Source organism: Oncorhynchus clarkii, chromosome 12, assembly GCF_045791955.1.
Source record: "Oncorhynchus clarkii lewisi isolate Uvic-CL-2024 chromosome 12, UVic_Ocla_1.0, whole genome shotgun sequence".
NCBI classification, from domain to species: Eukaryota; Metazoa; Chordata; class Actinopteri; order Salmoniformes; family Salmonidae; genus Oncorhynchus; species Oncorhynchus clarkii.
The window spans coordinates 67,129,695-67,156,613 of NC_092158.1; the positions used below are offsets into that span (position 1 = coordinate 67,129,695).

General features: G+C 45.3%; 1 protein-coding gene across 2 annotated transcripts in view; it reads left to right on the forward strand.

The window, feature by feature from the left end:
* Positions 1–26,919, forward strand: part of LOC139421078 (retinoic acid receptor, alpha b) — a 98,118-nt gene that overhangs the window by 59,996 nt on the left and 11,203 nt on the right. For both annotated transcript variants that reach the window (XM_071171601.1, XM_071171602.1), the window contains exon 2: positions 18,340–18,488. In XM_071171601.1, the coding sequence (XP_071027702.1) occupies positions 18,340–18,488 (149 nt within the window). The remainder of the gene's footprint in view (positions 1–18,339; positions 18,489–26,919) is intronic.

Sequence of the window (26,919 nt, forward strand, 5' to 3'; positions counted from 1 at the left end):
ATGGTTAACTCTTCATGGCATGTCCCTATAACCACTACACTCTCTATAAAGATGTATTTTTGGTTGAAAAGACGTTCAACCCAACTTAACTCACTGGGTTGGTGCTACTTGTCCTGAACCAAGTATAGATACATGTACATCTGTGTTAAGGGGAAGAACGTGGTCATTTGGGAGAATCCGAAGATCGCTGAAAGAAGTGCAATGTGTTTATTCCGTCCATCCCATCAATAGCACCCCTCCCAGCCTCCGTTTTCCTGCTCTCACACGCTCTCGCTCCCTGGCGCCCCCGTCAAAACCCATCCTATATTTAATGTCATTGCCAGGAAAGGGGCGTGGGCCTTTGTCAGATCTGCACACGCGTCAATATGGAGAATGCCATTAGACACCAGTGGAGTTGAAAGCTCAGCTTCAGTTAGGCGCTCATTGGAGCGAGGACTCTGGGGGAGAGAAGAGAAGTTAAGTGATTGTAAGCACTTACAATGATGGATTAAGGAGCCAGAGAAACAACTGGAGACAAATGTAATACTGGCTGGCGTCACCTCCCAAAGACAATAATAATAATACTATTTCTGCTATTATGATGAAGCTCATCGATACACATGTGTATAGTATTTATAATCTCTCACTCACTCACTCACTCACTCACTCTCACACACACTACTTACTGTAAACTAACAGAGACACAGACACATCACCTTGGGGTCGTGGTTGCCTTTTGGTTAAAGCTGTGTGGCAGTTGTGCATACCGTGTCACCTTAAAGTAATTCTCCGGTTACGTGTTTCCGAACGCCCCGCTTTGGGCTGGATGTGTCAATGTGTAGTTCGTACAGGCATAATCTATGAGCAGAATGACTCTCTTACCTTTTTAATGAACCACAAAATCCCTAGTTTGAAAGCAACTGTTTTCTTTAAGCTGTGCAGCACCATTCTCCCTACATTTTCCCCCGTGTGGGCCAGCTAAGAAAGTACTGGAGAGTCTTTAAATGAGCAGCTAATAAAAGGGATTGTAGGTCAAGCCGCACATAAGGCAGTGTAAACGGACTAAACTGGCCAAACTGCCCCCCCAGATCCGTCTCCTCACACTGAGGAAGTTGACCTTTGCACCACACTGATTCTATCCCTCTCTCTCCCTCCCCTCATCCTTTTCCTCTTTCTTTTTTTGTAAATAACTTTTTTGAGCTTCCTGCACCTGGAATTCCCAGGCGGTATCCCGTCCCGGTACTAACCAGCCCCGACCCTGAACAGATGTGTTCTGGGTGGTATGACCACAAGCTCCCCCCCCCCCTGAATTAGGTACTTTGGCTTATCAATGCAGCTCCTCATTGGGCTCGGGAGAAGCAAAGGTCGAATCAGGCTTCCTCTGAAACATGACCTGCCTGGCCACCTACTTCTTATCACACTGCTCTCTTAACCCGGATGTCAGCCGCACCAATGTGCCGGAGGAAACACCGTTCGACTGACGACCCGGCGTCAGCTTGCATGTGCCCGGCCTTGTCACAAGGATTCGTGAGAGCACGATCAGCCAAGGAAAGCCCCACCGGCCAAACTTTCCTCTAACCCCGGACACCGCTGGGCCAATTGAGTGCCGTCCTATGCTTGTGACACAGCCTGGGATCAAACCCCAGTGCTTTTCACAGCTGCACCACCCAGGACCTCTTTCCGCTGTCTCTCCCAACCCCTTTCTTCCCTCTCTGTTCTGTCTCTCGCTCACTCACTCATCCCCTCTTTCCACCTCCCCTGTCGTAACCCCATGTCTTTCTCCCTTCTCCTCCCTCCCTTCCCTCCTCCTCTCCTATATGCCCTGCAGAATGCCACTGTCCCTGTTTTGGTTTGCGTTTTGGGCTCAGTAGCCCCCCCCCCCCCCCCCCCCCCACCGGGGTTGGAACGTGATCTTTCCCGTCTTGCCCAGGTGAGGTGAGGGAGGTGTAGGTCTAACGGTCGGTTCTCGTTCGTTATCACAAACCAACCAACACTGCTTCCTTCCAGCCACACACTCTCTCTCTCCTTTACTGATGACCGCTCTCATTCACATTAGAGGAGTTTCAACATGCTCCTTTAAACAGAAGAATAACAAAGCCGTACCCTCGGGAGGGAGACGTTCGCAGACTTATTTATAGTTGATACACACGGTGATGCACATGAATGTATACACATGACACAGCGCTTGTAGGAAAGTCACGCTGCGCTGAAGATGCTTCGGGGCATCTTCAGCGGGTGTTGATGTTGAAGAGGTTCTTAAATCTCACCACGCATGCTTGCGTACTTATAGAGCCAGACACACACACACACACACACACTTTTGCTAATAGACACAAACGCATTCCTATATCCATTCGGACACATGCGCACACACACACAAACTCCTACTTCTGGAGAAATCCCCCAGTGCTGCCTCCCTTTCTCAGACACGGCACAGCAGCTGCAGCTAAATGTAGGTCAGTGGCTGTCGCTGGGAGATCTCACGGATCTCCTCAGCCGTGGCTGGGCTGTTTTTAACTTTACTACTGGTTAATTAGTTTCCTACGTGGATTTTATGCTAAGCTCTATATGTAGATAAATAGTTGATTCTATGAAGGGGACACTTCAGAACCAGGCCCGGGTCCCTGGGTCAGCCCTTGTGGTGGTTTTACCACACACACACACACACACACACACACACACACACACACACACACACACGATCACTTGACTCACTCACTTGAAACACACACACACACACACACACACACACACACACACTCGATACACACACTCGACACAGGGCTAATCTCATTACTAATCGTGATCTAATTAAACCATTTCCCTGTTTGGCTCCTATTTCCTTCTCTCAGCTTGGTTGTGGAGGAGGAGACGAAGACAAGTCGTCTCTGTTTTTAGCAACAGTTCAGTTTGGTTCCAGCCTTTTAGAGACAGACAGATCTAGCCTGATCCTCTCCCTCCCTTCTCCACACTAAGTTGTGTGTTTTCTTGTCTTGACTCTTCTTTGCTCCTCGCTAAAAAAAAAAAAAAATGTAAAAATGTGCCTTAGTTGGGATCTTGATGCTGGTCAGTTTGGCTGAGTAGTGGAGGAGCCACTGGCAGTCACTTGAGTCTTACCCAGCTGAGCCTGGCCACGTGTTGAAATAGGCTATTTCTGCCCACAGCGGCTGGCCAGCTCATGCCTGAGTAAAAACCATGACACAGCCGCACTGAGGCCTCCAAGGCGTCACAGAAATTGGATAAAAAGCGTAACAGTGTTCCCCGTTCACTTACTTGAGTCCTTGAATGATTTCAATATACTCTTGGACGTTTGAAGTGATTTGTTTTGCGAACACTGTCTTTGTAGTTAAAGGTCTGTCCTGATTTGTTTTGTAAAAAAAAGACTTCCAGCCTATTGCTCCTGGCCCTTATTTTTGAAAAGTAGAGACACATTTTCTTGAAACAAATAGCAACGATCCCTAGTATATTCAACTTTTCGGGGGTTACCAAGCTTGTCTGTTGGAAGTAGGGAACACATTTCCCTATTTTCCCCATAGCTTTTCCAGACAGCCGTAATGTACCAGAACACAATCCAGAATACAAGTGGCCAGTCACAGTCCCCCCCCCCCCCCCCCCTTCAGAGAAGATAGCGTGTTAAAGACACAAGTCAGCGCCCTGCCCCATGGCGCACATTCCGCTCTGCAGTCATGCATGATATGATGTGAGTGCTCTGGCATTTCAGCAAGCCTCGTGGGGGTCTCTTCTCCTCCTCCTCCAGTCAGACTCCGAGAAATGCCCTCTAGCCCAGCCCTGAGCCCAGCTTTGAGGCACGTGGTAATCTCATGGCTGGCTAGGAGGAAGGATGTGGATCTAGCCCAGCTTTGGGGTGCAACAGGCTGGGTGGCTGGGAGAAGTTCAAACCCACTTCTGAGGCACATGGCATGGTACACTGCTGGGTGGGTGGAAGTAGAGCCGCACACTTCAGAGCGAGGTCGGGGGGGGGGGGGGGGGGCAGGTTGAAACCATGCTGTTATCTCCCAGCTCCACGGCTCCGAGACGGTCTTATGTCCCAGAATTCCAAATCACAACCGAGTCGCAGAATTGGGTTAAAATGTTAACAGAAATAAGACCGGAACGGTTTCAGAAGATGTGGTGTTAAAAAAAAGCATCTGTGCTGTTTGTGGTCGGTTACAAAACTGATTGTCACGGCTTTATGTTCTGGAATGTTGTTGTTTAAGTATAGTAGTAATATCATTGGTTGTAGTTATGATTGTTGTTGTGGTATTCAGTAGATGTACCAAAAGAGAGAACATCGTCATTTATTCTCTTCTAAAACCCAGCACAGTCTCGCTCTCGTCAGCCAGCCTCAATAGCTCCAAGCAACACTTTCCTTCTCTCCCTTCATCACTTCATTCTGGCTCTGAAGAGGGACCCTGGAGAGGCTGGCTGGGGGCGAGCAGCAGAGGGGAAGAAAAGAAAGGCGAGGGGGAAGAGATTAAGTCTTAAAGTGGAGATGAGAGACTAGAGCGCTGAGTAGGGCAGGTCTGAGGAAATCATTGAGCCCGTTGTTCCCCAAGCGCGCACGCAGGAGAGAGAAGAGGGAGACGCTAGCGTGTCACAGCAGCAGAAATGGGAGCATCATTGGGGCTTCCTTCTACTCCCCTGAGGCTGGATAGCTAGTGTAGCATCACTGCCGTCTGCTATACTTAGCTGGTATGGCTAGGCTTCCATAGCTTCACTTTATGACCTCTGAACTCGATGGCCAGGGTCAAATATGAAATTGTACAAATTTACAAAAACATTTTGAACTGTTTTTTTGTGGGGTTTTACATTTTATTATCTATGTACATTGTTAAATGACTGAAACCCAGTGTTTTGAAAAGTAAAGGATGTCAACAGACTTGTTTTATTTTAGTTAAATATAACCCAACAATCCTTACTATGAAATGTTATTTATTCACAAAAATAAAGTCCCTAGTATGAGACCAAGTAGGCTAAAGGCCCAAAAACCTCTATACTTTGGGATTGGGACCAGTCCCCCGCTTACTCTAATTCTCAGAAGCAGATTCCCACTCTGTCATGCAAGGTGATTAACCCTGATTACCTCTGCCAATATCCTGCCACTCACCACAGCACCACAGATAACAGCATAACTGTTACACAAAAAAAAAAAATTTAAACGCACAAATATCCCAGTACGAGGTCCTAACCTCCCGGGCCGACAGCCCGAATCAGCCCAGCCTGGCCTAATGGACCAGAGTACTGACCCATGGTACTCCCTCTGGTCAATATGCTGGGCTGAGCGGGTGGGATTACGATGCCATTGTCTGCTGGGGTGCTAATCCCTGTAGATTTAGCTGTCAGAAACAAAGCCCAGAGATGACATGGGGGTTAACCACCTGGTTCCCCCCAGTGGACTGGTGCCAGACTTTAGCCCTGGTCCCAATGGCTTCACTGCCAGGCTTTAGCCCCGGTCCCTATTGTTTCACTGCCAGGCTTTGGCCCCGGTCCCTATTGTTTCACTGCCAGGCTTTGGCCCCGGTCCCTATTGTTTCACTGCCAGGCTTTAGCCCTGGTCCCTATTGTTTCACTGCCAGGCTTTGGCCCCGGTCCCTATTGTTTCACTGCCAGGCTTTAGCCCCGGTCCCTATTGTTTCACTGCCAGGCTTTGGTCCCGGTCCCTATTGTTTCACTGCTAGGCTTTAGCCCTGGTCCCTATTGTTTCACCGCCAGGCTTTAGCCCTGGTCCCTATTGTTTCACTGCCACTCCTCTCCCTGCTGCTAGCTCTAAAGGGGGAGGCACTGATTGCTCACTCTGGGAGGGATCAAGGTGAGGAAAAAGGCAAGAGATGCACAATGGACGGAAAGAACTCCAGATGCAGGACAGTCCAGGACCAATGAAAGAACTCCTGATGCAGGACAGTCCAGGACCAATGAAAGAACTCCTGATGCAGGACAGTCCAGGACCAATGAAAGAACTCCTGATGCAGGACAGTCCAGGACCAATGAAAGAACTCCAGATGCAGGTCAGTCCAGGACAATGAAAGAACTCCTGATGCAGGACAGTCCAGGACCAATGAAAGGACTCCAGATGCAGGACAGTCCAGGACCAATGAAAGGACTCCAGATGCAGGACAGTCCAGGACAATGAAAGGACTCCAGATGCAGGACAGTCCAGGACCAATGAAAGAACTCCTGATGCAGGACAGTCCAGGACAATGAAAGAACTCCAGATGCAGGACAGTCCAGGACAATGAAAGAACTCCAGATGCAGGACAGTCCAGGACAACGAAATAACTCCTGATGCAGGACAGTCCAGGACCAATGAAAGAACTCCTGATGCAGGACAGTCCAGGACCAATGAAAGGACTCCAGATGCAGCACAGTCCAGGACCAATGAAAGGACTCCAGATGCAGGACAGTCCAGGACCAATGGAAGAACTTCTGATGCAGGACAGTCCAGGACCAATGAAAGAACTCCTGATGCAGGACAGTCCAGGACCAATGAAATAACTCCTGATGCAGGACAGTCCAGGACCAATGAAAGAACTCCTGATGCAGGACAGTCCAGGACCAATGAAAGAACTCCTGATGCAGGACAGTCCAGGACCAATGAAAGAACTCCTGATGCAGGACAGTCCAGGACCAATGAAATAACTCCAGATGCAGGACAGCCCAGGACCAATGAAAGAACTCCTGATGCAGGACAGCCCAGGACCAATGAAAGAACTCCTGATGCAGGACAGCCCAGGACAATGAAAGAACTCCAGATGCAGGACAGTCCAGGACAATGAAAGAACTCCTGATGCAGGACAGTCCAGGACCAATGAAAGAACTCCAGATGCAGGACAGTCCTACTGTTTGTCCACCAGTTAACCCCTATGGCATGTTTACACTTCGAACCATGACCTTGGTTGCATACTGTAACCCTTGTTTGTCTGTTTTACATACAGTGTAGTGCTCTGCAAAGCAAAAGGATGGATCTCTCCCTGTTCTCCCTCCAACAAAGTCTTGTCTGCCAATCGTACGAGCCTTGGGGACCATTCAGGGTTATCTCATGTCATTTTTCTGCCATGTAAACAGTCCTCCGGCCCACCAATCGGAGGCTGGGGGCCAGGGGCCGGAGTTTGGAGCGATGAGTCACCCTGTGTGTTTGTGTGTGTCTGTAGGTTGGGGTTCGTTGGGTTGGATCCAGGACTGTGACTAACACAGCACTGACAGTCTAGAGCTGGGTCTGGAGTTGGCCTGCCTGCCTCCCTGGATGACCTACATCCCAACTGCCTGCCTTTTCTTTCTCTCTCTGCCTTTCTTTCTTTCTCTCGCTCTCTGCCTCTGTCGGTCTCTCTCTCTCTCTGTCTCTCTCTCTGTCTCTGCCTCTCTCTCTGCCTGCCCATGTGAGCCGTTCTCTGTGCTGTGACCTCGCCTCTCATTCTTTTTTAGCTAGTTCTCTCTCTGTCTCTCTCGCTCTCTCATATATGATCACCCACATTCTTATACATATCAGCAAGCACACATATGTCAATGTACACTCTTGCCTCCACCCAGGTCCAACATGAGGATAGTAATCATACAATCATACAGGACTGTTTAGATTCTGACAGCCATCCCTGTCCAAGACTAACCATGATCTTACACCGCCAGTAAGCTGAGATGTACAGTATATAGTGTTGTCACGAAACCAGAATTTTGACTTCGATACCAGGTTCAGTATCACGATTCTCAATACCATCACGATACTCAATTCCAAAAGGACACTACTGCAAAAAAAGAAGGCATACCAACCGTAGTCACAGAATTGCACTTGGTCCAGACAGAGAAACTCAGCTACTGCTCTGTTCAATCATTGGGAATATTTTGAGCTAAATATCAATTGCATTTGAAAAAATTTTCAGGCACACTAACGTTTGCATGAATTACTCAATTATACAGTCATACACCCAATTTTGTTTTTGCCAATCTAACTACATGACAACATAATGGTAGTCATTTATTTGAATTATAAATCTTTATTGATAAACTGGGTAAATCAATGAGGCCTATTCACAATAGATATGAATGAACAGGTGTGGATGCTTTTTGTTAGTCAGCTTTTTTTGGGGCCTGATTTCATGTGGCTACAGATGACAAACAATATCTAACCCTTTTCATTTGGGACCTATTTTTATTGTACTGATCAAAAAACATTGCCATAGAAGTAGCGCACACTTTTGTAGAATAAGCTGTCTCGTTAACCAGTAACAACATCGCTCACGAGGCGGGGGGGAGGGAAGAGTCAGTTCGCGGAGGCAATCGAGATACATAGTAATGGCGTCTTTTTGTATGTACTAACTCTACCGTGGTTCGTTGGACAGAGCCTATGGTGAAATGATCTGCGTTTTTTTGGGGATAAACGCTGAAAATGAGGTCTGTGGTAAACACAGGCTTAGGTGATATTATACGTTTTGTTTTAGGAGCTAATCTTCATCAGCTAACGTCACTGTTGGGGAATTTGGAAGCGTTTATGTAATCCCCCCCCAAAAGTACAAAGGCTTCCTTTTTCATAAAGGTCATTTTAACTGACTGAATATTATCTCATAGAACAAAACTTATAAGATCTCCTAAGCCTGTGTTAACCTCAGACCTTACTTGACCCCATAGGAATGGCGGAATAAACCAGAGGTAACTCATTCCCGGTCTTTAGGACTATAAACTATCTCTATAGATAAAAGAGAGAGACCAATTTTTAAGTGAATCAAAAATGTTTTGGTGGCAATCCGCTTTGAAATCCGCATATTTTGTGGTTATGATTTTCATGTTGTCACAAACAAAGTACTAGTGTAGTGAATTGATCATAGCTTCAGCTACACGCTGGAAGGAAAGTTAGCCTACGAAGCTGGAAGCTACCGGTATCTTCTTGCATTGGATTGTGTTCTAGCCTGTATGGACATTGTTTTGCGAACAGAAATGAAAAGTTTCAACATTCCTGCAGGCATTATATACCGCATTATTTAAGTGTGTTAACTTGGGTGCAGCATGAATAGGGCGCTAACATGATGCAGCCCAGACTCCTAGTGCAGGCTAAGTGGAGCAGGCACTGTGTTTTCACGCTATAAGGGGGACATTGACTGTGCTGATAGACAGAGTTGAACTGTGAGACACATTTGACAGATGTATCGAAAGTAACACCAATTCTAGTGCCGAACCATTTTTCATGTTCTAGTATCTAGAAAGTACCGAAGTTCCAGTATACCGTGCAACACTAGGCGTATATGTTAAAAAAAAATATATATATACATTTTGACTCGTCCTTGTTTTTAGTTTCCTCAGTCCGTGAGTTAGTATTTGATATCTGTCCCTGGTTCCCCACTTGCATGACAATGGTGGGAGTTGTTTTCTGTGAGGAGAGGCAAATGTCTGTGAGAGAAGACTATAATACAGTCACAGTGAGCCATTTGAAAAGCGGGAGGAGAGGAGAGAGAGCGAGGGAGGCTTAGTAACTGTACCAGGATCCTCTTGCTCCCCCGGGGACTACCGCCAACGCTGCTGCTGCCTCTGCTGCTGCGAGGTATGCAGCCGCTTCCCTTTCATGCTCGGCCCTATTTTTTTTTTTCTTCTCCTCTTTATCTCACTCTCTCTTTCACTCTCACACACACACACACACCCATACACACACACAGAGACAAACTCACAATCCCTCATCTTCCTCTGCTCCACCCCCCCCCCCCCGAGCCTCCACTTTCCCCTTCTACTATTTTACTCTATAACACAGACGACCCCCTTCCCCTCACACACTCCTCCACACCCCTTCCCCTCACACACCCCTTCCCCTCACACACTGGCCTCATCCATTTAACTCGTAGCACTATAATGATTGGGGCTTTTAAATATTTCAGAGGGGAGCAGCGGCCTCTCTCCTATCCAGGCCGTTCTCCGGCGAGAGGGTAAGTGGTGGGCGTGTACAGTAGCACTGGTTTTGACTGTTTACTAATTGATAAACTCCCTCTTCGAAGGCCTTCTCAGGAGGAGCTGCTGGGCCTTTAGCCTCCCTCCCCTGATCTAATGCCCCAGATGGGCATGTGGATAATGCCCAGTAGTATATGGAACTTTGTGTTAACTCCACGATTTATCAGTTCGTTTGCGGCGTTTGCACGTTCTTCAGCTGTATTTCCGCGACGGCCGATTTGTGTGCGTGTTTATTGAGCATCGGTTACCGCCTGTGTGGACGTGGTTAAATGTGTACGTGATTATTTTTATTTTTTTTGTCTGTGCCTCTGTGACGCGACCCTCAGATCCGACACGAACACTAATGGTCCTCTCAGCCAGCCAAACTGGTCCATCTGTCAGCTAGGGGTCAAATGGTGCAAGCACAAGGTCACGCCAGGCAGACAGACAGGTCAACAGGGCCCAGGGGGGTTATGGGAAATATGAGAGCCCTCTGCCACTCGCCTACCCCCGACCCCTCCCCCTCTCCACCATACGACCCCCACCGCTGTCAGTCTGGTCAGGTGATCAGCTCTCCATGTGATCAGCTCTTACAATGAGCAGCTAAGGAAGCTCTTAAATGCCCAATGTGTAGTAGAAATCGCTCCGCCATTACGTGGTTGATAAACCAAAATTGGCAAACATAATCTAATTTTTATGTGGCAATACAAGCAATGTATAGTGATTTGAGTCGCTGTACAATCTAAACCGCTGTGAAATATATTTTCAATAACCAAAGATATCATATATTCAGCTGTTTGAAGCCGGTGTGCAAAACCAAAAATTATGCAAAGCTTAACTTAGGAATGGGAAGCATAGAAACAGAGCTCAAAGAATGGATCTACTGCTTATCAGACTCGCTTTCAAAGAGAATGAAAGATCTATAACTAATATTTCTATGTGAATTGGATCCGGTAATTAGGGAAGCTACATACTGACCCTTTTAACTATAGCTCAGTGTTGTGCTGATATCACCCGGGTTGTGGGTGATGTGCTGCATGGAACCGAAATGGAATGCTCCATGACCCCATAATAACTAATAACAAGAACAGAAAACTTGAAGAGTAAGCCAGATTCAGATAGAAAACACTTTGCTTTATTCAAGAACAACAACAGAAACTCTTGGTCATGTTTCTCCCCCAGTTAGCATGCCTCCATGGAAACACTTGTTTGGAATTGAGACTAAGCCCCAAAGTGGCACAGTGGTCTAAGACACTGCATCTTAGTGCATGAGGCATCACTGCAGTACCTGGTTCAAATCCAGGCTGCATCACATCCGGCTGTGCTTGGGAGTCCATAGGGCGGCGCACGTCGTCTGGTTTTGGCTAGGGTGTAGGCTGTCATTGTAAATAAGAATTTGTTCTTAACTGACTTGCTTAGTTAAATTTAGGTGCCTTTTTTTTGTAAATGCGCAAAAAGCGGAGGGGAGGGGTAGTGAGAGAGGACACCCATCATTTTGCCTGATGGGAGGGATGGAAAGAAAGAGGGAAGGAGAAAGTCCTCCTGTGTGATGCTGGTGGCTAATTGAGTCTGCCTTCCATGGCTTTGGCATGGGTCCTCAGATCCTCAAGTTCTACAGATCCACCCTCGAGAGCATCTGGTTGCATCACCGCTCGAATTGGCAACTGCTCGGCATCTGACCGCTACGGAGGGTAGTACAAGGGTGGTACGTAGACTCCAGCCACCCTAATCATAGACTGTTCTCTCTGTTACTCATGTGGCAAGCAGTGCCGGAGCACCAAGTCTAAGGTCCAAAGGGCTCCTTAACAGCTCCTACCCTCAAGCGGAACGACTGCTAAACAGTTAATCAAATGCTACCCGGACTATTTGCATTGACCCCTCCCCCCCTTTTTACGCTTCTGCTACTCGCTGTTTATTATCTATGCATAGTCACTTTACCCCCTGACCACATGTACATATTATCTCAATTACCTCGACTGGGTGCCCCATGTAATACCCCCTATTTTACAATTTTTATATATATTTATTTTTTGCTAATATTTTCTTATTTAACCAACAACTCAGACTTTTCTTTTTTTATTTATAACATTTTTATTTTTAGGGTTTGTAAGTAATCATTTCACGGTAATGTCTGTTGTATTCGGCACATGTGACAAATAAAGTGATTATTAAAGTAGATGTCAGTTTGGCTGAATGGGCACTCTCTCTTCTGAGCCCTTCATAATAGCCCAGTCATGTCCTTGATCAGGGCGAACTGCTTTTTGGCATCTTGTTGGCTTCTTCTCAAATGTCCCTATTTAGCTGAGATGACAAGAAGGCCCGCGGAGGCTAGACTTTAGCGAAGCTAGCTCACTGTAGCTGGTGTACATCGCCTACCTGGGAGGATTGATTAGTAATGACCTGATCGGTTTGTCTTTCATCTAATAAAATCCTGGTTTATTATCACACATGGTTTATTTAACACATGGCATCTGGGACCAGTTTGGGTGGCATAGCGCCAGGCGTGCAGGTAGAGTTTCAAGTGAAGTCGAGGATGTCCCTCTTTCACCCTGAAATGTGCCACTCATACAAGAGTCAGGACTCCTACAAGGACAGCTTGGCAGAAAAGAGGTCAGACAGGACTCCAGGGAACAGGAGGCTGGCGCGCCACAAGAAGACTGCGTGTGAAGGCGGGAGAGGGAGAGAAGAAGTGTGAGAGAATCCGAGATGGAGAGGGGTGAGAAAATGGAGTGAGTGTATTGCGAAGGGGAAAGAGTAGGATGGAAGTGTTTGAAATGTCTTACTTCCTGTGTCTTTAAAAAAAATATATATATATTTTTTACCTCAACATGTTGGTTTGATTCCGTATAGCAGCACAAGATCAGTGTGTCCCTCTCTCACTCCCCCTTTTCACCTACAGCGTATCTCTCACCATAGCTCTCTTTCATCTTGTTTCTGAGCCCGCTTTTTCTGCCGCCTTTTTGTTGTTGTCTGTGTACCTACCTGCCCAAAATACCTCCCTTAGCTGGCACAAAGACAGCACTGAAAGCCTCAACCGCCACTTGCTTCCTCTCTGTGTGTGTGTGCCTGGAGAGGAGATAAAGACTTCACATCCTTCTCTCTCTAGTCTTCTTTCTGTCTCGGTTGGGGCTGGTGTATTTTTAGTGACACTCTGGCCTATTTTTAACACAGGAAACACCGGCTGGTTTGGTAGTGGATATACTTGGAAAGACGCAGCTAAGCATAGACAAAAAAAATGTAGATGGGGCTCAGGCTCAAATGGGATATATAGAACTGGTACCATTCATCATAGTGATCGACTGACTAGTGTCTACATATCTAGACATCTGTAAAAAGTCTAGTAGATCCGAGTCAGTAATCCTCAAAGTTGTTCCAGGAAAATCAATTGGTAATTGACCCGCAAGGAAAACAGATTCACTTCCCCCTCCACACACTTTGAAGCACTGTTCTCGGGTCAAAAACTGAATGCATCCTCCATGTAGTATCGCGGAGACGCTCTCATTACTTCTGATTCAGGATCTGTGCTGAATGACAGAGAGTGGCGGGGTGATCTGGTAGCATTTAGGCTCGTCTGAATTCCAGCATCCCGAGAGTTCGAGCTTTTCCATTGTGTATTTGTCGAGTTTATTTAAAATCATTTAAAAAAAAATTTAAATATTTTTTTTTATATGTTTTGTATTGAGCTATTCAGAGCGACCGAGGACACTAGGGGAAGGGCCTTGGCAGGACAACAACAGGCAGTGAATGCATTGTTTTCTCCTCTAGTTTTTTTTCTCCCCTGTTTCTATGTTGGAATAAATTGTCCGTAGGACAAACAGCGGATGGCCAAAGCTAATATAGTGGTGCCATGTTTTCTAAACCGTCGGTCCTGTTCCTCATCTGTTCCAAACCCAGAGATCACTGGAGTGATCCTGGATAGTCTCTATCGCTTTTCCTCATCCCCCCTCTCTCTCTCTCTCTCTCGCTCTCTCTCTTTGTCTCTCTCTCGTGTTCTTCCACACTATCCCAGTCTCTGCCAATGTCTTCCTTTCTTTACTTTTCCCTCTCGTTTCATTCTCACACACAGCGAAAATCTGGTCTGTTTCGAAAATAATACTTCGTAGAGCTAGGATGGATGTACCGTAAGTATGCACGCACACTCGCCGACTGACTCACTCTCTCATCATACACACACATTCCCACACATGCACACACACACACATTTTTTTGTTTGATGGTAAAAGGTGTTTTGGAATTCCACCCTCAGGCCCTATACCAGTGTTATTGTTGGAACCTACCCAGCACTGATGGGAAGGTGGACTGAGCTTGCAGAAATAAGAGGGAGGGCAGCAGACACTGGAATGTGTGTTATGTCAGGAAATATTGGGGGGGAAAGCCGGTAAGGGCGTGGACCGGAGATGGCTGGGGGTCAAAGGGAAAAGGGCAGAGGGGAACATGGCTGGAGATTGGTGGACTACGGGACAGAAGGACAGGGGGAATAGCAAATGCGGTGGTAGGATGTTTGGGTTGTAGAGAGAGAATGGAAAGAATCTGGAGAGAGATACAGGGGGAGGTAAACGTAGAGGGAGTGAAAGAGATGAGAGTGAAAGGTAGAAGAATGTGTGGGGGTTTAGTGTGGTGATGATGGAAACGAGTAAGATTGTACACGAGAAGTCTCTCTCACACACACACACACACGCTAGAACATGTAGGACAGATTCATGCATCAACTTTCACATGGTGGGTTAGGGCCATAAATATGTGTTGTTGGGTCAGGTCAATGTGCGTGTGTTCCTTTCCCACTTTCGTCCTCTCATGCTGCCTGGCAGGTTCTATGTGTCCTGGGGTAGAAATGGAGCACTTACTAACACTCCAGTGTTCAGTCGGACCCCTAAGCATCACACACACACACTGAGAGCTCTGAAAGGTTGAAGGTGTGTTGTGTGTACATGTATGTAAGCTGTATGTGACCCTGCGTGCATGCGTGTGTGTGTGCGTGTGTGTGTGTGTGTGCGTGTTCAGGGTCTCCCTTGCATATTATTCCAAATTATGTAAGCCCCTCTTCCAAGAAGTGGAGGAGCTTACATGATGGACTGTGATTACACAAGATTACTGTTTCTCATCACACGGCAGACATGTTTCCCTTTTCATAACGCACACAGTCGCTCGTGAAAGTCTACACGCCTTACGGTCTTCACATTTTGCTGCCTTAAAATGTCATCAACAAAGGGATTCATTTATATTTTTCCAAATGATCTACGCGACCTACTCCACATTTTCAAAGGGATAGAAAAATTATGTAAATATTTTCGAAATGACAAAAAAAATACAAAATGATGATGTATTGATTGTGCATGTCATCACACCCCAGAGTTAATAGGTGATGGAAGCACTTTTGGCAGCCATTGCAGCTGGGAATCATTTTTGAAAAAAGAAGATTCTATAAACCTTGCACAACTTTTAGGGTAACATATATCCATTGATCAAGCTCAGTAAGTTTGGTTGGGAGTCATTGATGAACAGCAATATTCAAATCTTGTCTCAGACTTTCAAGCAGATTTAAGTCAGCACTGAGACGGGACCGCTCAGGAACACTACACTTCTCATGGAAAGCCATTCTGGTGTCTTTCGTCTTAAAATGTGTGTAATTGTACCTCTGAAAATGTAAATTATATCCCAGTGTTGGCTCTTCAAAGGACTGAGGAAGGTTTTCCTCTTAACTTTTTACTTGGGCTCTGCTCCTTTCATATTTTTTGATCCTAACAAACTCCCCAGTCCCTGCCGGCGACAAGCATACCCATAACGTGACGCTGCCACAACAGTACTTGAAAATGGAAAGGTATCGACAACATTGTATTCACCCCACATTACTGGCCTGTATGGGCAAAGTGAAAAGAAGGGAAGCCAGTGTTTAAAAAAAGAAAACCACTCCAAATCATCCATTCTGTTTGCAACGAGGCCGTTAAGTAATACCGAACGGCAACACAGCAAATGCATAAACCTTTTGGCCGAAACTAAAGGTTTGGGTCAAATCCTATACAACACAACACAGAGTGAAACCCTATGTATTTTCAAGAATTGTGGTGGCAGCATCATGTTGTGCTTATGCTTGTCATCGGCAGGGACTGGGAAGTTTGTCGGGATCAAAATAAATATGAAATGAGCAAAGCCCAGGTAAAGAATTTAAGGAAAACCCACCTCAGTCTTCTGAAAACCTAACCCTGGGATAGAGTTTTATTTTTCAGCGAGACAATTACACACATTTGAATGCTAAAGAAACACCAGACTGGCTTTCCAATAGTTGACCTTGTCTCAGTCCCGACTTAAATTTGCTTGATGCTGTCCATCAATGATTCCCAACCAGATTTACTGAGCTTGAGCAACTTTGACGAAAACAATGGGCATGTGTTGCCCTAGGAGTTGTGCAAAGTTGATAGAATATTATTCAAAATTATTCACAGTTGTAATGGCTGCTAAAAACATGCTTCCATCAAGTATTAACTCTGGGGTGTGAAGATGTACGCAATCCAGGCATCTATGTTTTTTAGTTCATTTTCTGAAGAAAAAAAAAATCTAACTTTCTTTCACTTTGAAAATTGGAGTAAGTTATGTAGCTCTGTATGGGAACAAATGTAATTTAATCCCTTTCTATAAAGAAAAAATATATAAACTATATATAAAATATATAAATGTAAAGTGGTGTTCCCAAGTTTCATGAGCTGAAATAAAAGATCCCAGAATTTTTCCATACGCACAAAAGCTTATTTCTCTCAAATGTTGTGCACAAATGTGTTTACATCGCTGTTAGTGAGCATTTCTCCTTTGCCAAAATAATCCATCCACCTGACAGGTGTGGCATATCAAGAAGCGGATTAAACGGCATGACCATTACACAGGTGCACCTTGTGCAGTTTTGTCACACAACACCACATATGTCTCAAGTTTTGAGAGAGCGTGCAATTGGCATGCTGACTGCAGGAATGTCCACCAGAGCTGTTGCCAAATAATGTAATGTTAACTTCTCTACATAAGTCATTTTAGAGAATTTAGCAGTATGTCCAACTGGCCTCACAACCACAGACCACGTGTACCCACGCCCGCCCAGGACCTCCACATCTGACTTCTTCACCTGTGGGATCATATGAGACCAGCCACCCGGACAGCTGATGAAATTGAGGAGTATTTCAGTCTGTAATAAAGCCCTTTTGTGGGGAAAAGTCATCTGATTGGCTGGGCCTGGCTCCCAAGTGGGTGGGCCTATGCGCTCCCAGGCCCACCCATGACTGCGCCCCTGCCTAGTCATGTGAAATCCATAGATTGTGGCCTAAATGATTTAAATTGACTGATTTCCTTAAATGAACTGTAACTCAGTAAAATGGTTGAAATTGTTGCATTTTTATATTTTTTGTTCGGTATAGAGGACATTTTAAGGCACAAAATGTAAAGACTGTGCCAGGGGTGTGGAGACTTTAACTAGGCACTGTATATGGTCTACTTTCTGCTGTTAAAAGGCTAGCAGCTAATACACTACTCGTTTGAATGTGGTTTGAATGCACTCTCGTGACCGATATTATTCATTGCTGTGATCATTCATCATTGGCAATAGCCTCTAATAAGACACTACTGTTGGAGCTCATTTGCTCAGTGTCATCATGGAAATTGTACCGTTGTGCATAGTGATTGGTCGCTATGGCTACCTAGTGAACCGCGATGAGCCACAATAATGCCTGAGTGAGCCCTGATTGGTCACGGAGGCTCCTAGGCGGACTCTTGATTGGCTGGCAAGCCATGGTTGCTAACATGGCTGTGTGTTCTCTAGAGCTCTTTTAATGGAGCAGTTTTGTGTATTTCTCCTGCCTCTTTCTCTCCTCGGTGACAAGCACAACTCCATTCATTATTGCTGGCACTACTCCCTGTGTGTGTGTGTGTGTGTGTGTGTGTGTGTGTGTGTGTGTGTGTGTGCGCGCATGCTTTCTATGAAGCAGTAAGTAGGTCGTGGGCCAACTCGACCTATTCTCCACAGCAGGTTGCCTCTCACACGGGGCGATGCTATTATAGAGGCTTTCTAGGGAGCGGCCCACCACAGGCGGTAACATCATCTGCTTTATCACCATGTGCTTCTCTCTCTCTCATATTCCCATTCACTCTTTCATCCTAATTCTCTTTTGATCTATTTGAATCTCTCCCCTCTCTCTCTCTCTCTCTCTCTCAGAGCAACATGCAGTTACATCAAGGTGTGGTAATTATTCAAGTGAGCTGTGTTGCAAGTTACCGACCCAATGACCATCTGTGGTTCCACTGAATCTTTCATACGGTCAACTTGTTGCAATGTGTCACTTGTTTCCACCACGTCTTAATCGGTGATTTAGGCTAAGTAATAGCATCGTTGTGTGTCTTTTTATGATCACCCAGACCTAGAGATTAAACTAACCTAATCTCCCGCTCCCCTTTCTCGCTCTCTCTCTCTCTCTCTCTCTGCAGCTATAGAGACCCAGAGCACCAGCTCGGAGGAGATAGTCCCCAGTCCCCCCTCGCCGCCCCCTCCCCCGCGAATCTACAAACCCTGCTTTGTTTGTGCGGACAAGTCCTCGGGATACCACTATGGAGTCAGCGCCTGCGAGGGCTGCAAGGTGAGACACTGTCCATGCTCTTTTTCTCTCCATCCATCTCACATTGTGTTTCTCTCCACCTCTCTCTTTTGCTCGCTCGTTCTTTCTCTCCCTCGCCTCTATCGCCCTCTCTCTCGCTTTGTCCCCCAAGGACTTGGGAAGCCTGAAGTCTCAGGCCAGTGAATGACTTTAATATCAGTCAAGTGCTGCGGAGAGAGTAAAACCAGTACCAGAGTTCTACACCGTAACTGTGTAGACTGACTACTCCGGCTACGAAACGTATTGCCTAGAAAACACTCCGGCTACCAAATTGAGCTCCAGCATGCTATATAAAGTATTCTCAATAATTGAAGGTTGCCAGCATCTGAATGTATATTGGCCCTCCACTGGGACTGCGGTGAAGCACAGGTTAGTGCTAGCCTAACTAGCGCAACTACACAGGCCCCCTCCCATAGGTGTACTGTGTGTGTGTGTTTGATGGTTAGGTAGGGCTCACTGTCATGAAGCACACACACACACACACATACAGTCCTCTCCTGCACCCAGGCAAACCCTTCTTCCATCTCCTGGAAGAAATCTTCATTAAATGGGCATGTTTTTTTTTCTCCTCTTTTTTCCCCTGGTTGTTTCTCTTTTTTTGGGTCCCAAGGAGGATGTGTGTATCTGGTCTACTTTTCTTTTCTTTTCTTTTAGCTGGAGGCTTTTACATTTTTTGGTGGGGGGGGAATGGCTGTCTGCAAATGTGCAGTTGTTTGGGCTTTAACCTATTTGTCATCCTTAATAACAGAGCTGTCAAAACAGCAAAGGAATATAGACACACACACTCATGCACTCCATAATCAACATACACATCCAGAATAATCTATTGATGTACACAGGCATTCAGACTTGATGAGCATGTGCACAGCCACACACACACACACACACACGTAGTGTGGTAATATTGATCACATATGTGTATATATAGAGTTGGGTTTGAAATTATTGACACCCTTTGATAAAGATGAGCAATAATGCCTTGATAAAATAAATTATTAAAATGCTGAGCTATATTCTACGTTTATTTATTTAAAAAAAATAGATTTTACCTTTATTTAACCATGTAGGCCAGTTTAGAACAAGTTCTGATTTACAACTGCGACCTGGCCAAGATAAAGCCAAGCAGTGCGACAAAAACAACAGAGTTACACATGGGATAAACAAACGTACAGTCGATAACACAATAGAAAAAATCTATATACAATGTGTGCAAATGTAGTAAGATTAGGGAGGTAAGGCAGTAAATAGGCCATATTGGCGAAATAATTACAATTTAGCATTAAAACTGGAGTGATCGAAATGCAGATGATAATGTGCAAGTGGAGATACTGGGGTGCAAAAGAGCAAAAATAACAATGTGGGGATGAGGTAGTTTGGTGGTCTGTTTACAGATGGTCTGTGTACAGGTGCAGTGATCGGTAAGCTGCTCTGACAGCTGATGCTTAAAGTTAGTGAGGGAGATATAAGTTTCCAGCTTCAGTGAATTTTGCAATTTGTTCCAGTCATTGTCAGCAGAGAACTGGAAGTAAAGGTGGCCAATCGAGTTGGCTTTGGGGATGACCAGTGAAATATACCTGCTGGAGCGCATGCTACGGGTGGGTGTTGCTATGGTGACCGGTGAGCTGAGATAATGTGGGGCTTTACCTAGCAGACTTATAGATGACCTAGAGCCAGTGGGTTTTGTGACGAATATGTAGTGAGGGCCAGCCAACGAGAGCAAACGGGTCGCAGTGGTGGGTAGTATATGGGGCTTTGGTGACAAAACGGATGGCACTGTGATAGACTACATCCAATTTGCTGAGTAGAGTGTTGGAGGCTATTTTGTAAATGACATCGTCGAAGTCAAGGATCGGTAGGATAGTCAGTTTTACGAGGGTATGTTAAGCAGCATGAGTGAAGGAGGCTTTGTTGCAAAATAGGAAGCCGATTCTAGATTTAATTTTGGATTGGAGATGTTTAATATGAGTCTGGAAGGAGAGTTTACAGTCAAACCAGACACCTAGGTATTTATAGTTGTCCACATATTCTAAGTCAGAACCGTCCAGAGTAGTGATGCTAGTTGGGCGGGCGGGTGCTGGCAGCGCAGCGATCAGTTGAAGAGCATGCATTTTTAGTTTTACTAGCATTTAAGAGCAGTTGGAGGCCACGGAAGGAGTGTTGTATGGCATTGAAGCTTGTCTGGAGGTTTGTTAGCACAGTGTCCAAAGAAGGGCCAGAAGTATACAGAATGGTGTTGTCTGCGTAGAGGTTGCAAAGAATTACCAGCAGCAAGATCAACATCATTGATACATTCAGAGAAAAGAGTCAGCCCGAGAATTGATCCCTGTGGCACCCCCATAGAGCCTGCCAGAGATCCGGACAACAGGCCCTCCGATTTGACACACTGAACTCTTTCTGAGAAGTAGTTGGTGAACCAGGCTAGGCAGTATGTGAATTATATTATTTTATAAGAACACAACAGATTTTGTTTAACAAGTAATAATTTTTCTTCTCAAAAAGGTAGGGGTCCATATTATTGACACTCATAAAGATTCTTATAAAAAAAGTAATCAAAAGTTGGGTATTTGGTCTAGAGGTCGACCGATTTAATTGGAAAAAATAAAATACAAATTTTGGACACCGATTTTTATATACATTTTTTTACACCTTTATTTAACTAGGCAAGTCAGTTAAGAACATATTCTTATTTTCAATGATGGCCTAGGAATGGTGTGTTAACTACTTGGTGACAGGGGGCAGTATTTTCTTGTCCGGATGAAATGCATGCCCAAATTCAACTGCCTGCTACTCATCCCCAGAAGATAAGATATGCATAGTATTAGTAGATTTGGATAGAAAACACTCTGAAGTTTCTAAAACTGTTTGAATCATGTCTGTGAGTATAACATAACTTATTTAGCAGGCGAACCCCCGAGGACAAACCATTCAGATTTTTTTGTTGTTGTTGAGGTCACTCTCTTTTCAATGGGTTTCATTGGGAATCCAGATTTCTAAGGGACCTTCTTGCAGTTCCTATCGCTTCCACTGTATGTCAACAGTCTTTAGAAATTGGTTGAGGTTATTCCTTTGTGTTATGAAGAAGTATGGCCATCTTGAACGAGGGTCACTTGAAGTGTACTGTTAGTTTGCTTCGAGGGTGGCTGTTGTCGATGTGTTCCTGGTTCGAGCCCAGGTAGGAGCGAGGAGAGGGACGGAAGCTATACTGTTACACTGGCAATACTAAAGTGCCTATAAGAACATCCAATAGTCATATGTATATGAAATACAAATGGTATAGAGAGAAATAGTCCTATAATAACTACAACCTAAAACTTCTTACCTGGGAATATTGAAGACTCATGTTGAGGCACCACCAGCTTTCATATGTTCTCATGTTCTGAGCAAGGAACTTAAATGTTAGCTTTCTTACATGGCACATATTGCACTTTTACTTTCTTCTCCAACACTTTGTTTTTGCGTTATTTAAACCAAATTGAACATGTTTAATTATTTATTTGAGGCTAAATAGATTTTATTTGATTTATTATATTGTATTATAAGTTAAAATAAGTGTTCATTCAGTATTGTTGTAATTGTCATTATTGCAAATACATTTTTAAAAAATCATCCGATTAATCGGTATCGGCGTTGAAAAATCATAATCGGTCGACCTCTGATTTGGTCCCATATTCCTAACATGCAATGACTACATCAACGTTGTGACTCTACAAACTTGTTGGATGCATTTGCAGTTCATTTAAGTTGTGTTTCATATTATTTTGTGCCCAATAGAAATTAATGGTAAATAATGCTTTGTGTCATTCTGGAGTCACTTATACTATAAATAAGAATAGAATGTTTCTAAACACTTCTACATGAATGTGGATGCTACCGTGATTACGAAAAATGAATCGTGAATAATGATGAGTGCGAAAGTTACAGACGGTCAAAGATCATAGGACAGGACATGCCAATAACAGAGGGGGGGGTTAGCATGTATAAAGGCCACTCCAAAATGACACTTATTTACCATTCATTTCTTTTGGACACAAAATAATGTGAAACGCAGCCAAAACAAACTGCAAATGCATCCAACATGCATGAACAAAACAGACCCTCTAGGCCTCAGGCCTATGGGCTAACCTAAAAGAGAAGCGTTTTCAGAAAACCTTTTCCCATGGGCAGGATTAGAGACCTTCATTCCATTTATACCAGAGACCGGACTGCATTCCTGAGACGGCACAAAGGAAATCCTTGCATACGGTGTCATCAGAGTTCACTGAACAACTACATATAACCACAGAGATCATACATCCATATAGATGGCATCAGAGTTCACTTCAGGGAAGACGTTTTCAGTACAGAGACCAAACATGGCTTCAGTGGTATTATGCTCTCACACATACCAATAGTCAGTCCGCTAGATACTGTATGAGAGAGATTGAGATTTTGGCCCCTCATAGATTAGGGCCGAGGATTTAGCCGTGTTACATACACACGGCATACTGTGACCCCTGTGCATATACACAAGTAATCTGTTTCGTACACACACACACACACACCCTTCCAGGCTGTTACCAGGGGCTAGGATTAGTTGTGCAGCTAAATAGGCTTACAGGATGGGGAAGGCTGGACACTGTGTGGAGTGAAGTGGTGCATGGGTGATGACCCCCCCCCCCCCCCCCCCCCACGGTAGAAGGTCACCGTACCGTGAGTAGATCCCCCTGTCCCAGGTCGCGTCAGGGTCAATCGCAGGCTCCCAGAGGTCGGCTGGCGGCCAGGAAGAGATCAAGGATCCCATATCAGATACAGGTCCACATAGTCCTGTCAGGAGGTTCTCGCCTCTGTCTCAGCCTCCTCTCTTCCTGCATCTCTTTTTCTCTCTGTTTCCATCTCTCTGATGATCTCTCTATTTTCATCTTTCTTTTGCTGTGTATCTACCTGCACACTTCTCCCATGTTTCTCTTCATTCTGTTGCTCTATCAATCGCTCTCTCTCTTGCGCTCTATTCCTATCTTTCTCTCTTCGGGTCATCCACTCTTTCTTTATTTATAGACCCTTAACCCATGGGTTCCACAGGGCATTCATTCGCCTGGCTGAAACCTGTGTGTGTGTTTTTCAGGTGTGTGTAATGGGCAGTGTAGTTGGTGTTCCCGACATCTGTATGTGTACTTTTAACCCTCACCGAACCTAGACCTTCCATCTTCTCCTCCGTTTGTAAATTCAGAGCGTTGTAGGGCTGTCCGGTCGTAAAATCAGAGTGTTTTGCTCTCGGAGCGTTTTGAGCGCACACTGGACGCTCTGGCTGAGGAGTAGGGTTGATCCTAGCGTTCTGACCTCACACCGGCAGTCAAGCACCCAAGCTAACTGGCTAAAGTTAGCTAGCTTGCTAGTTACATCCAGACATAAATGAGAGAACATCTCACTCTGACCATTTTACTCTCCCTAGCAGAGCTGGTTAGGCTGTTTACATGTTATCCAGAGTGTTGGTGACTGTAACTGTGCTGCTGGCAACAATTTAAATCACCCTTTTTTTGGCTGATGTTTACTGACACCGGCCATATTCAACAGGTGTTGAGTGTTCGTAAATTCCGAAGTTATTCTGCACTCTGGCACACTCAGACGAGAGTGCTCTGAAATCGGAGTAGATAGCCAGAATTAACAATGTCCGTTAAGAACGCACAACGATTATACCACTTAGCTAAGAATGATGTGAATAATCAAGTCAATAAACGTTGGGTAGTTAGATCGCATATAGTTAATATACTAGCTAGTTCGATGTATTAGTAGCCTGCTGACGTTAGGTAACTAGCTAACATACCAGTACGTACTGCTGTAATGCAGGATAGCATAACTAGCAAATTGTCAGTCAGCATAACGTGTAGCATAACTTATTTGAAAAGTCATTACTTTATTACATTGCTCAACATTTTCATAATTAGTTAAATCAATGAATTTGTATCCACTCTCGTCGGACTTCGGCAGCATATTTTCCACCATTTCTTCCAATCTAAAAACGTTGTGAAGCCACGCCCGTTTTCTGAAGAGTTGCATTATGGGCCCTAAAAGCACAGAAATGGTGTCCACTGCTTGTATACTTCGTATTTTGATGAATGTAGTACGACATCCGGGAACTTTTGGCATAATAACTATATCCATACTATGACCAATAAGCAGACTACATACCCAATTAGTGCGGTTAGTACGAATATCCAAACACAGCTCTAGTCCTCTTTACTAACATCAGCACTTCTCTCCTGTAAAGCGCTAACCGCCCCCTCTCTTTTTATATTGCTGTAGTTCCAGTATTGTTAGCTCGAGCTCCTGTAGTTTAGCCACAGTGTATTGTTTTAGTTCCAGAGCTGTACGGTCTAGCTCCTGTAGTTGTTTAGCTATGGTTGTAGTTCCAGTGCGCTAGGCCGGTCTTCGACCACGGCACCAGCCCTCTGCTGCCAGAACATTCTTCACACCTTGTAATTACTGAGTTTCAGTCCAGGGGATTTCAGGCCACTAACAGCTGTAGCTGTCAAAAAGGCAAGCGAGAGGAAATTGACTGTTTTGGACATACTATTTAGTAGGTGCGTGTGCATTTGTGTGTGCGTAGTACACCTCTCAACAGAGGAAGGAAAATCTGACTACGAACGGTACAGCTACGCTAACGAATACCTCTAAAGCTCAAAAAGATTGTGAGCACCTGGGAAGAGCCTTCCGACGCATAAGCTGGTCTTTCAACCGGCTGAAACGATCCTCTCTTCGCAGGATGATACGTTGTGCATTTCTCGGGCTCGTTTCAGCTGTCTCCTCTATTCTGTTCACTCTCCATTGCTGCCCGCAAACAGAAAGTAAAAGGATGGCACAAAACAGTCATGCTAATGCCTCCAGTACGCATCACAACAATGTCACTGTCGGATGGCGTCATCGGCCGTGCTCCTAAAATCGTCACTAGACATTTGTTTCCTCCGCCAATGAAACCTAGTCCCGTTTCCAGTTCCACTGCAAATGGAAAACAACCAAGAACGAACAAGGCTAGTTGGTTCTGCTGGTTCTGCCACGGCCCGTCTCGGTCTGGTTCCTCTAAGGGTCTCTGAGGTATCCTTCCTATCTGACCCCAAACCCAGGACCTCTCTAGGAAGAGAGAGCACAGGAGCATCAATAAGGCATCAACTACCAAGCTGGATGCCACGTAGGAGTTAGAGCCCTCATCCCAGCCCATAGCAGAATCAGAGAGAAAGAGTTCCTACCTGTGTCTGCATCCCAAGTCACGCCCTATTTGAGGTGCCTTTTGGGATGTACACTTCGACGCCATAATAAAACCACAGCCCTGGACTACATGAAGAGTGGTAGGGGAGTTACACGACCATGGTGTTTGCAGCGGTGTGAAATCACCTAGCTCACCTCTTTCCGCCATGATTATTTCATGCCGGCTGTGATATTGTAATGCATATTTAAGGGACTGAGAGGTTATCTCTCACACACTCTCTTTCTAGGGAGTGTAGGCTCGTCTTTCTAGATCAGTTCCTAGATATCTGTAGCTCGAGGAGTAGGGTCTCTCTCTACTTGTTTTGGATGCTGATTGGCCTGTGTTGGATGCTGATTGGCCTGTGTTGGATGCTGATTGGCCTGCGTTGGATGCTGATTGGCCTGCGTTGGATGCTGATTGGCCTGTGTTGGATGCTGATTGGCCTGTGTTGGATGCTGATTGGCCTGCGTTGGATGCTGATTGGCCAGTGTAGGGCAGCATAATCCCATGAAGCATCAAACACACACCACTAGAACAACAATGGACTTCACTATTTTAGTTAGTGCTTACTGCTAGTTTTCCATGGATTCCAAGTTGACCTAATACTAATGCCTGATGTTATGAAGAATTTGCTGTTTGAATCAGTGGGAGTCTATAAATATGATAGCACAGAGACTTACCCAGTCAAAGGGCTTAATATTTTTCATGGTTGTGCCACTGCCATGCCAAGCAGTGCCACTGCCAAACTGGGCACAGGGATCTCCTCTGGCATGTGGAGAGGGCATCACCCACCACATGTTGCAGTACCCCTGTCGTAACATGACTGTCTACCTTCTGCCTGGGAGTGTAGGCTTACATACAGTATGTTCACTATGCGAACGCAGCGTAGCGGGGCTAGATTCACGCCCCATCATGTCCACACTGACTCTTTCACCGGCTGCATTCTGTTACATTTCTCTACCTTTACAAACCCCATAAGCTGAGGAAACCAGGGCCGTTTGGCACAAAATGGACGGCGTCGGATGTGCTATGTTTGCTAATGTATGGTAGGTTTCAAGTCATCCATGTTGGCTCCGCTGATCCTGATTAGGGGCGACAGTCTTGGGGGAGGCTTAACGGGTCACCTGACCTTCACACAGGGCTCAAAGCAGAGGAGTGGTTGGCCTGGCCTGTGCACTCTGCCACAACACACAC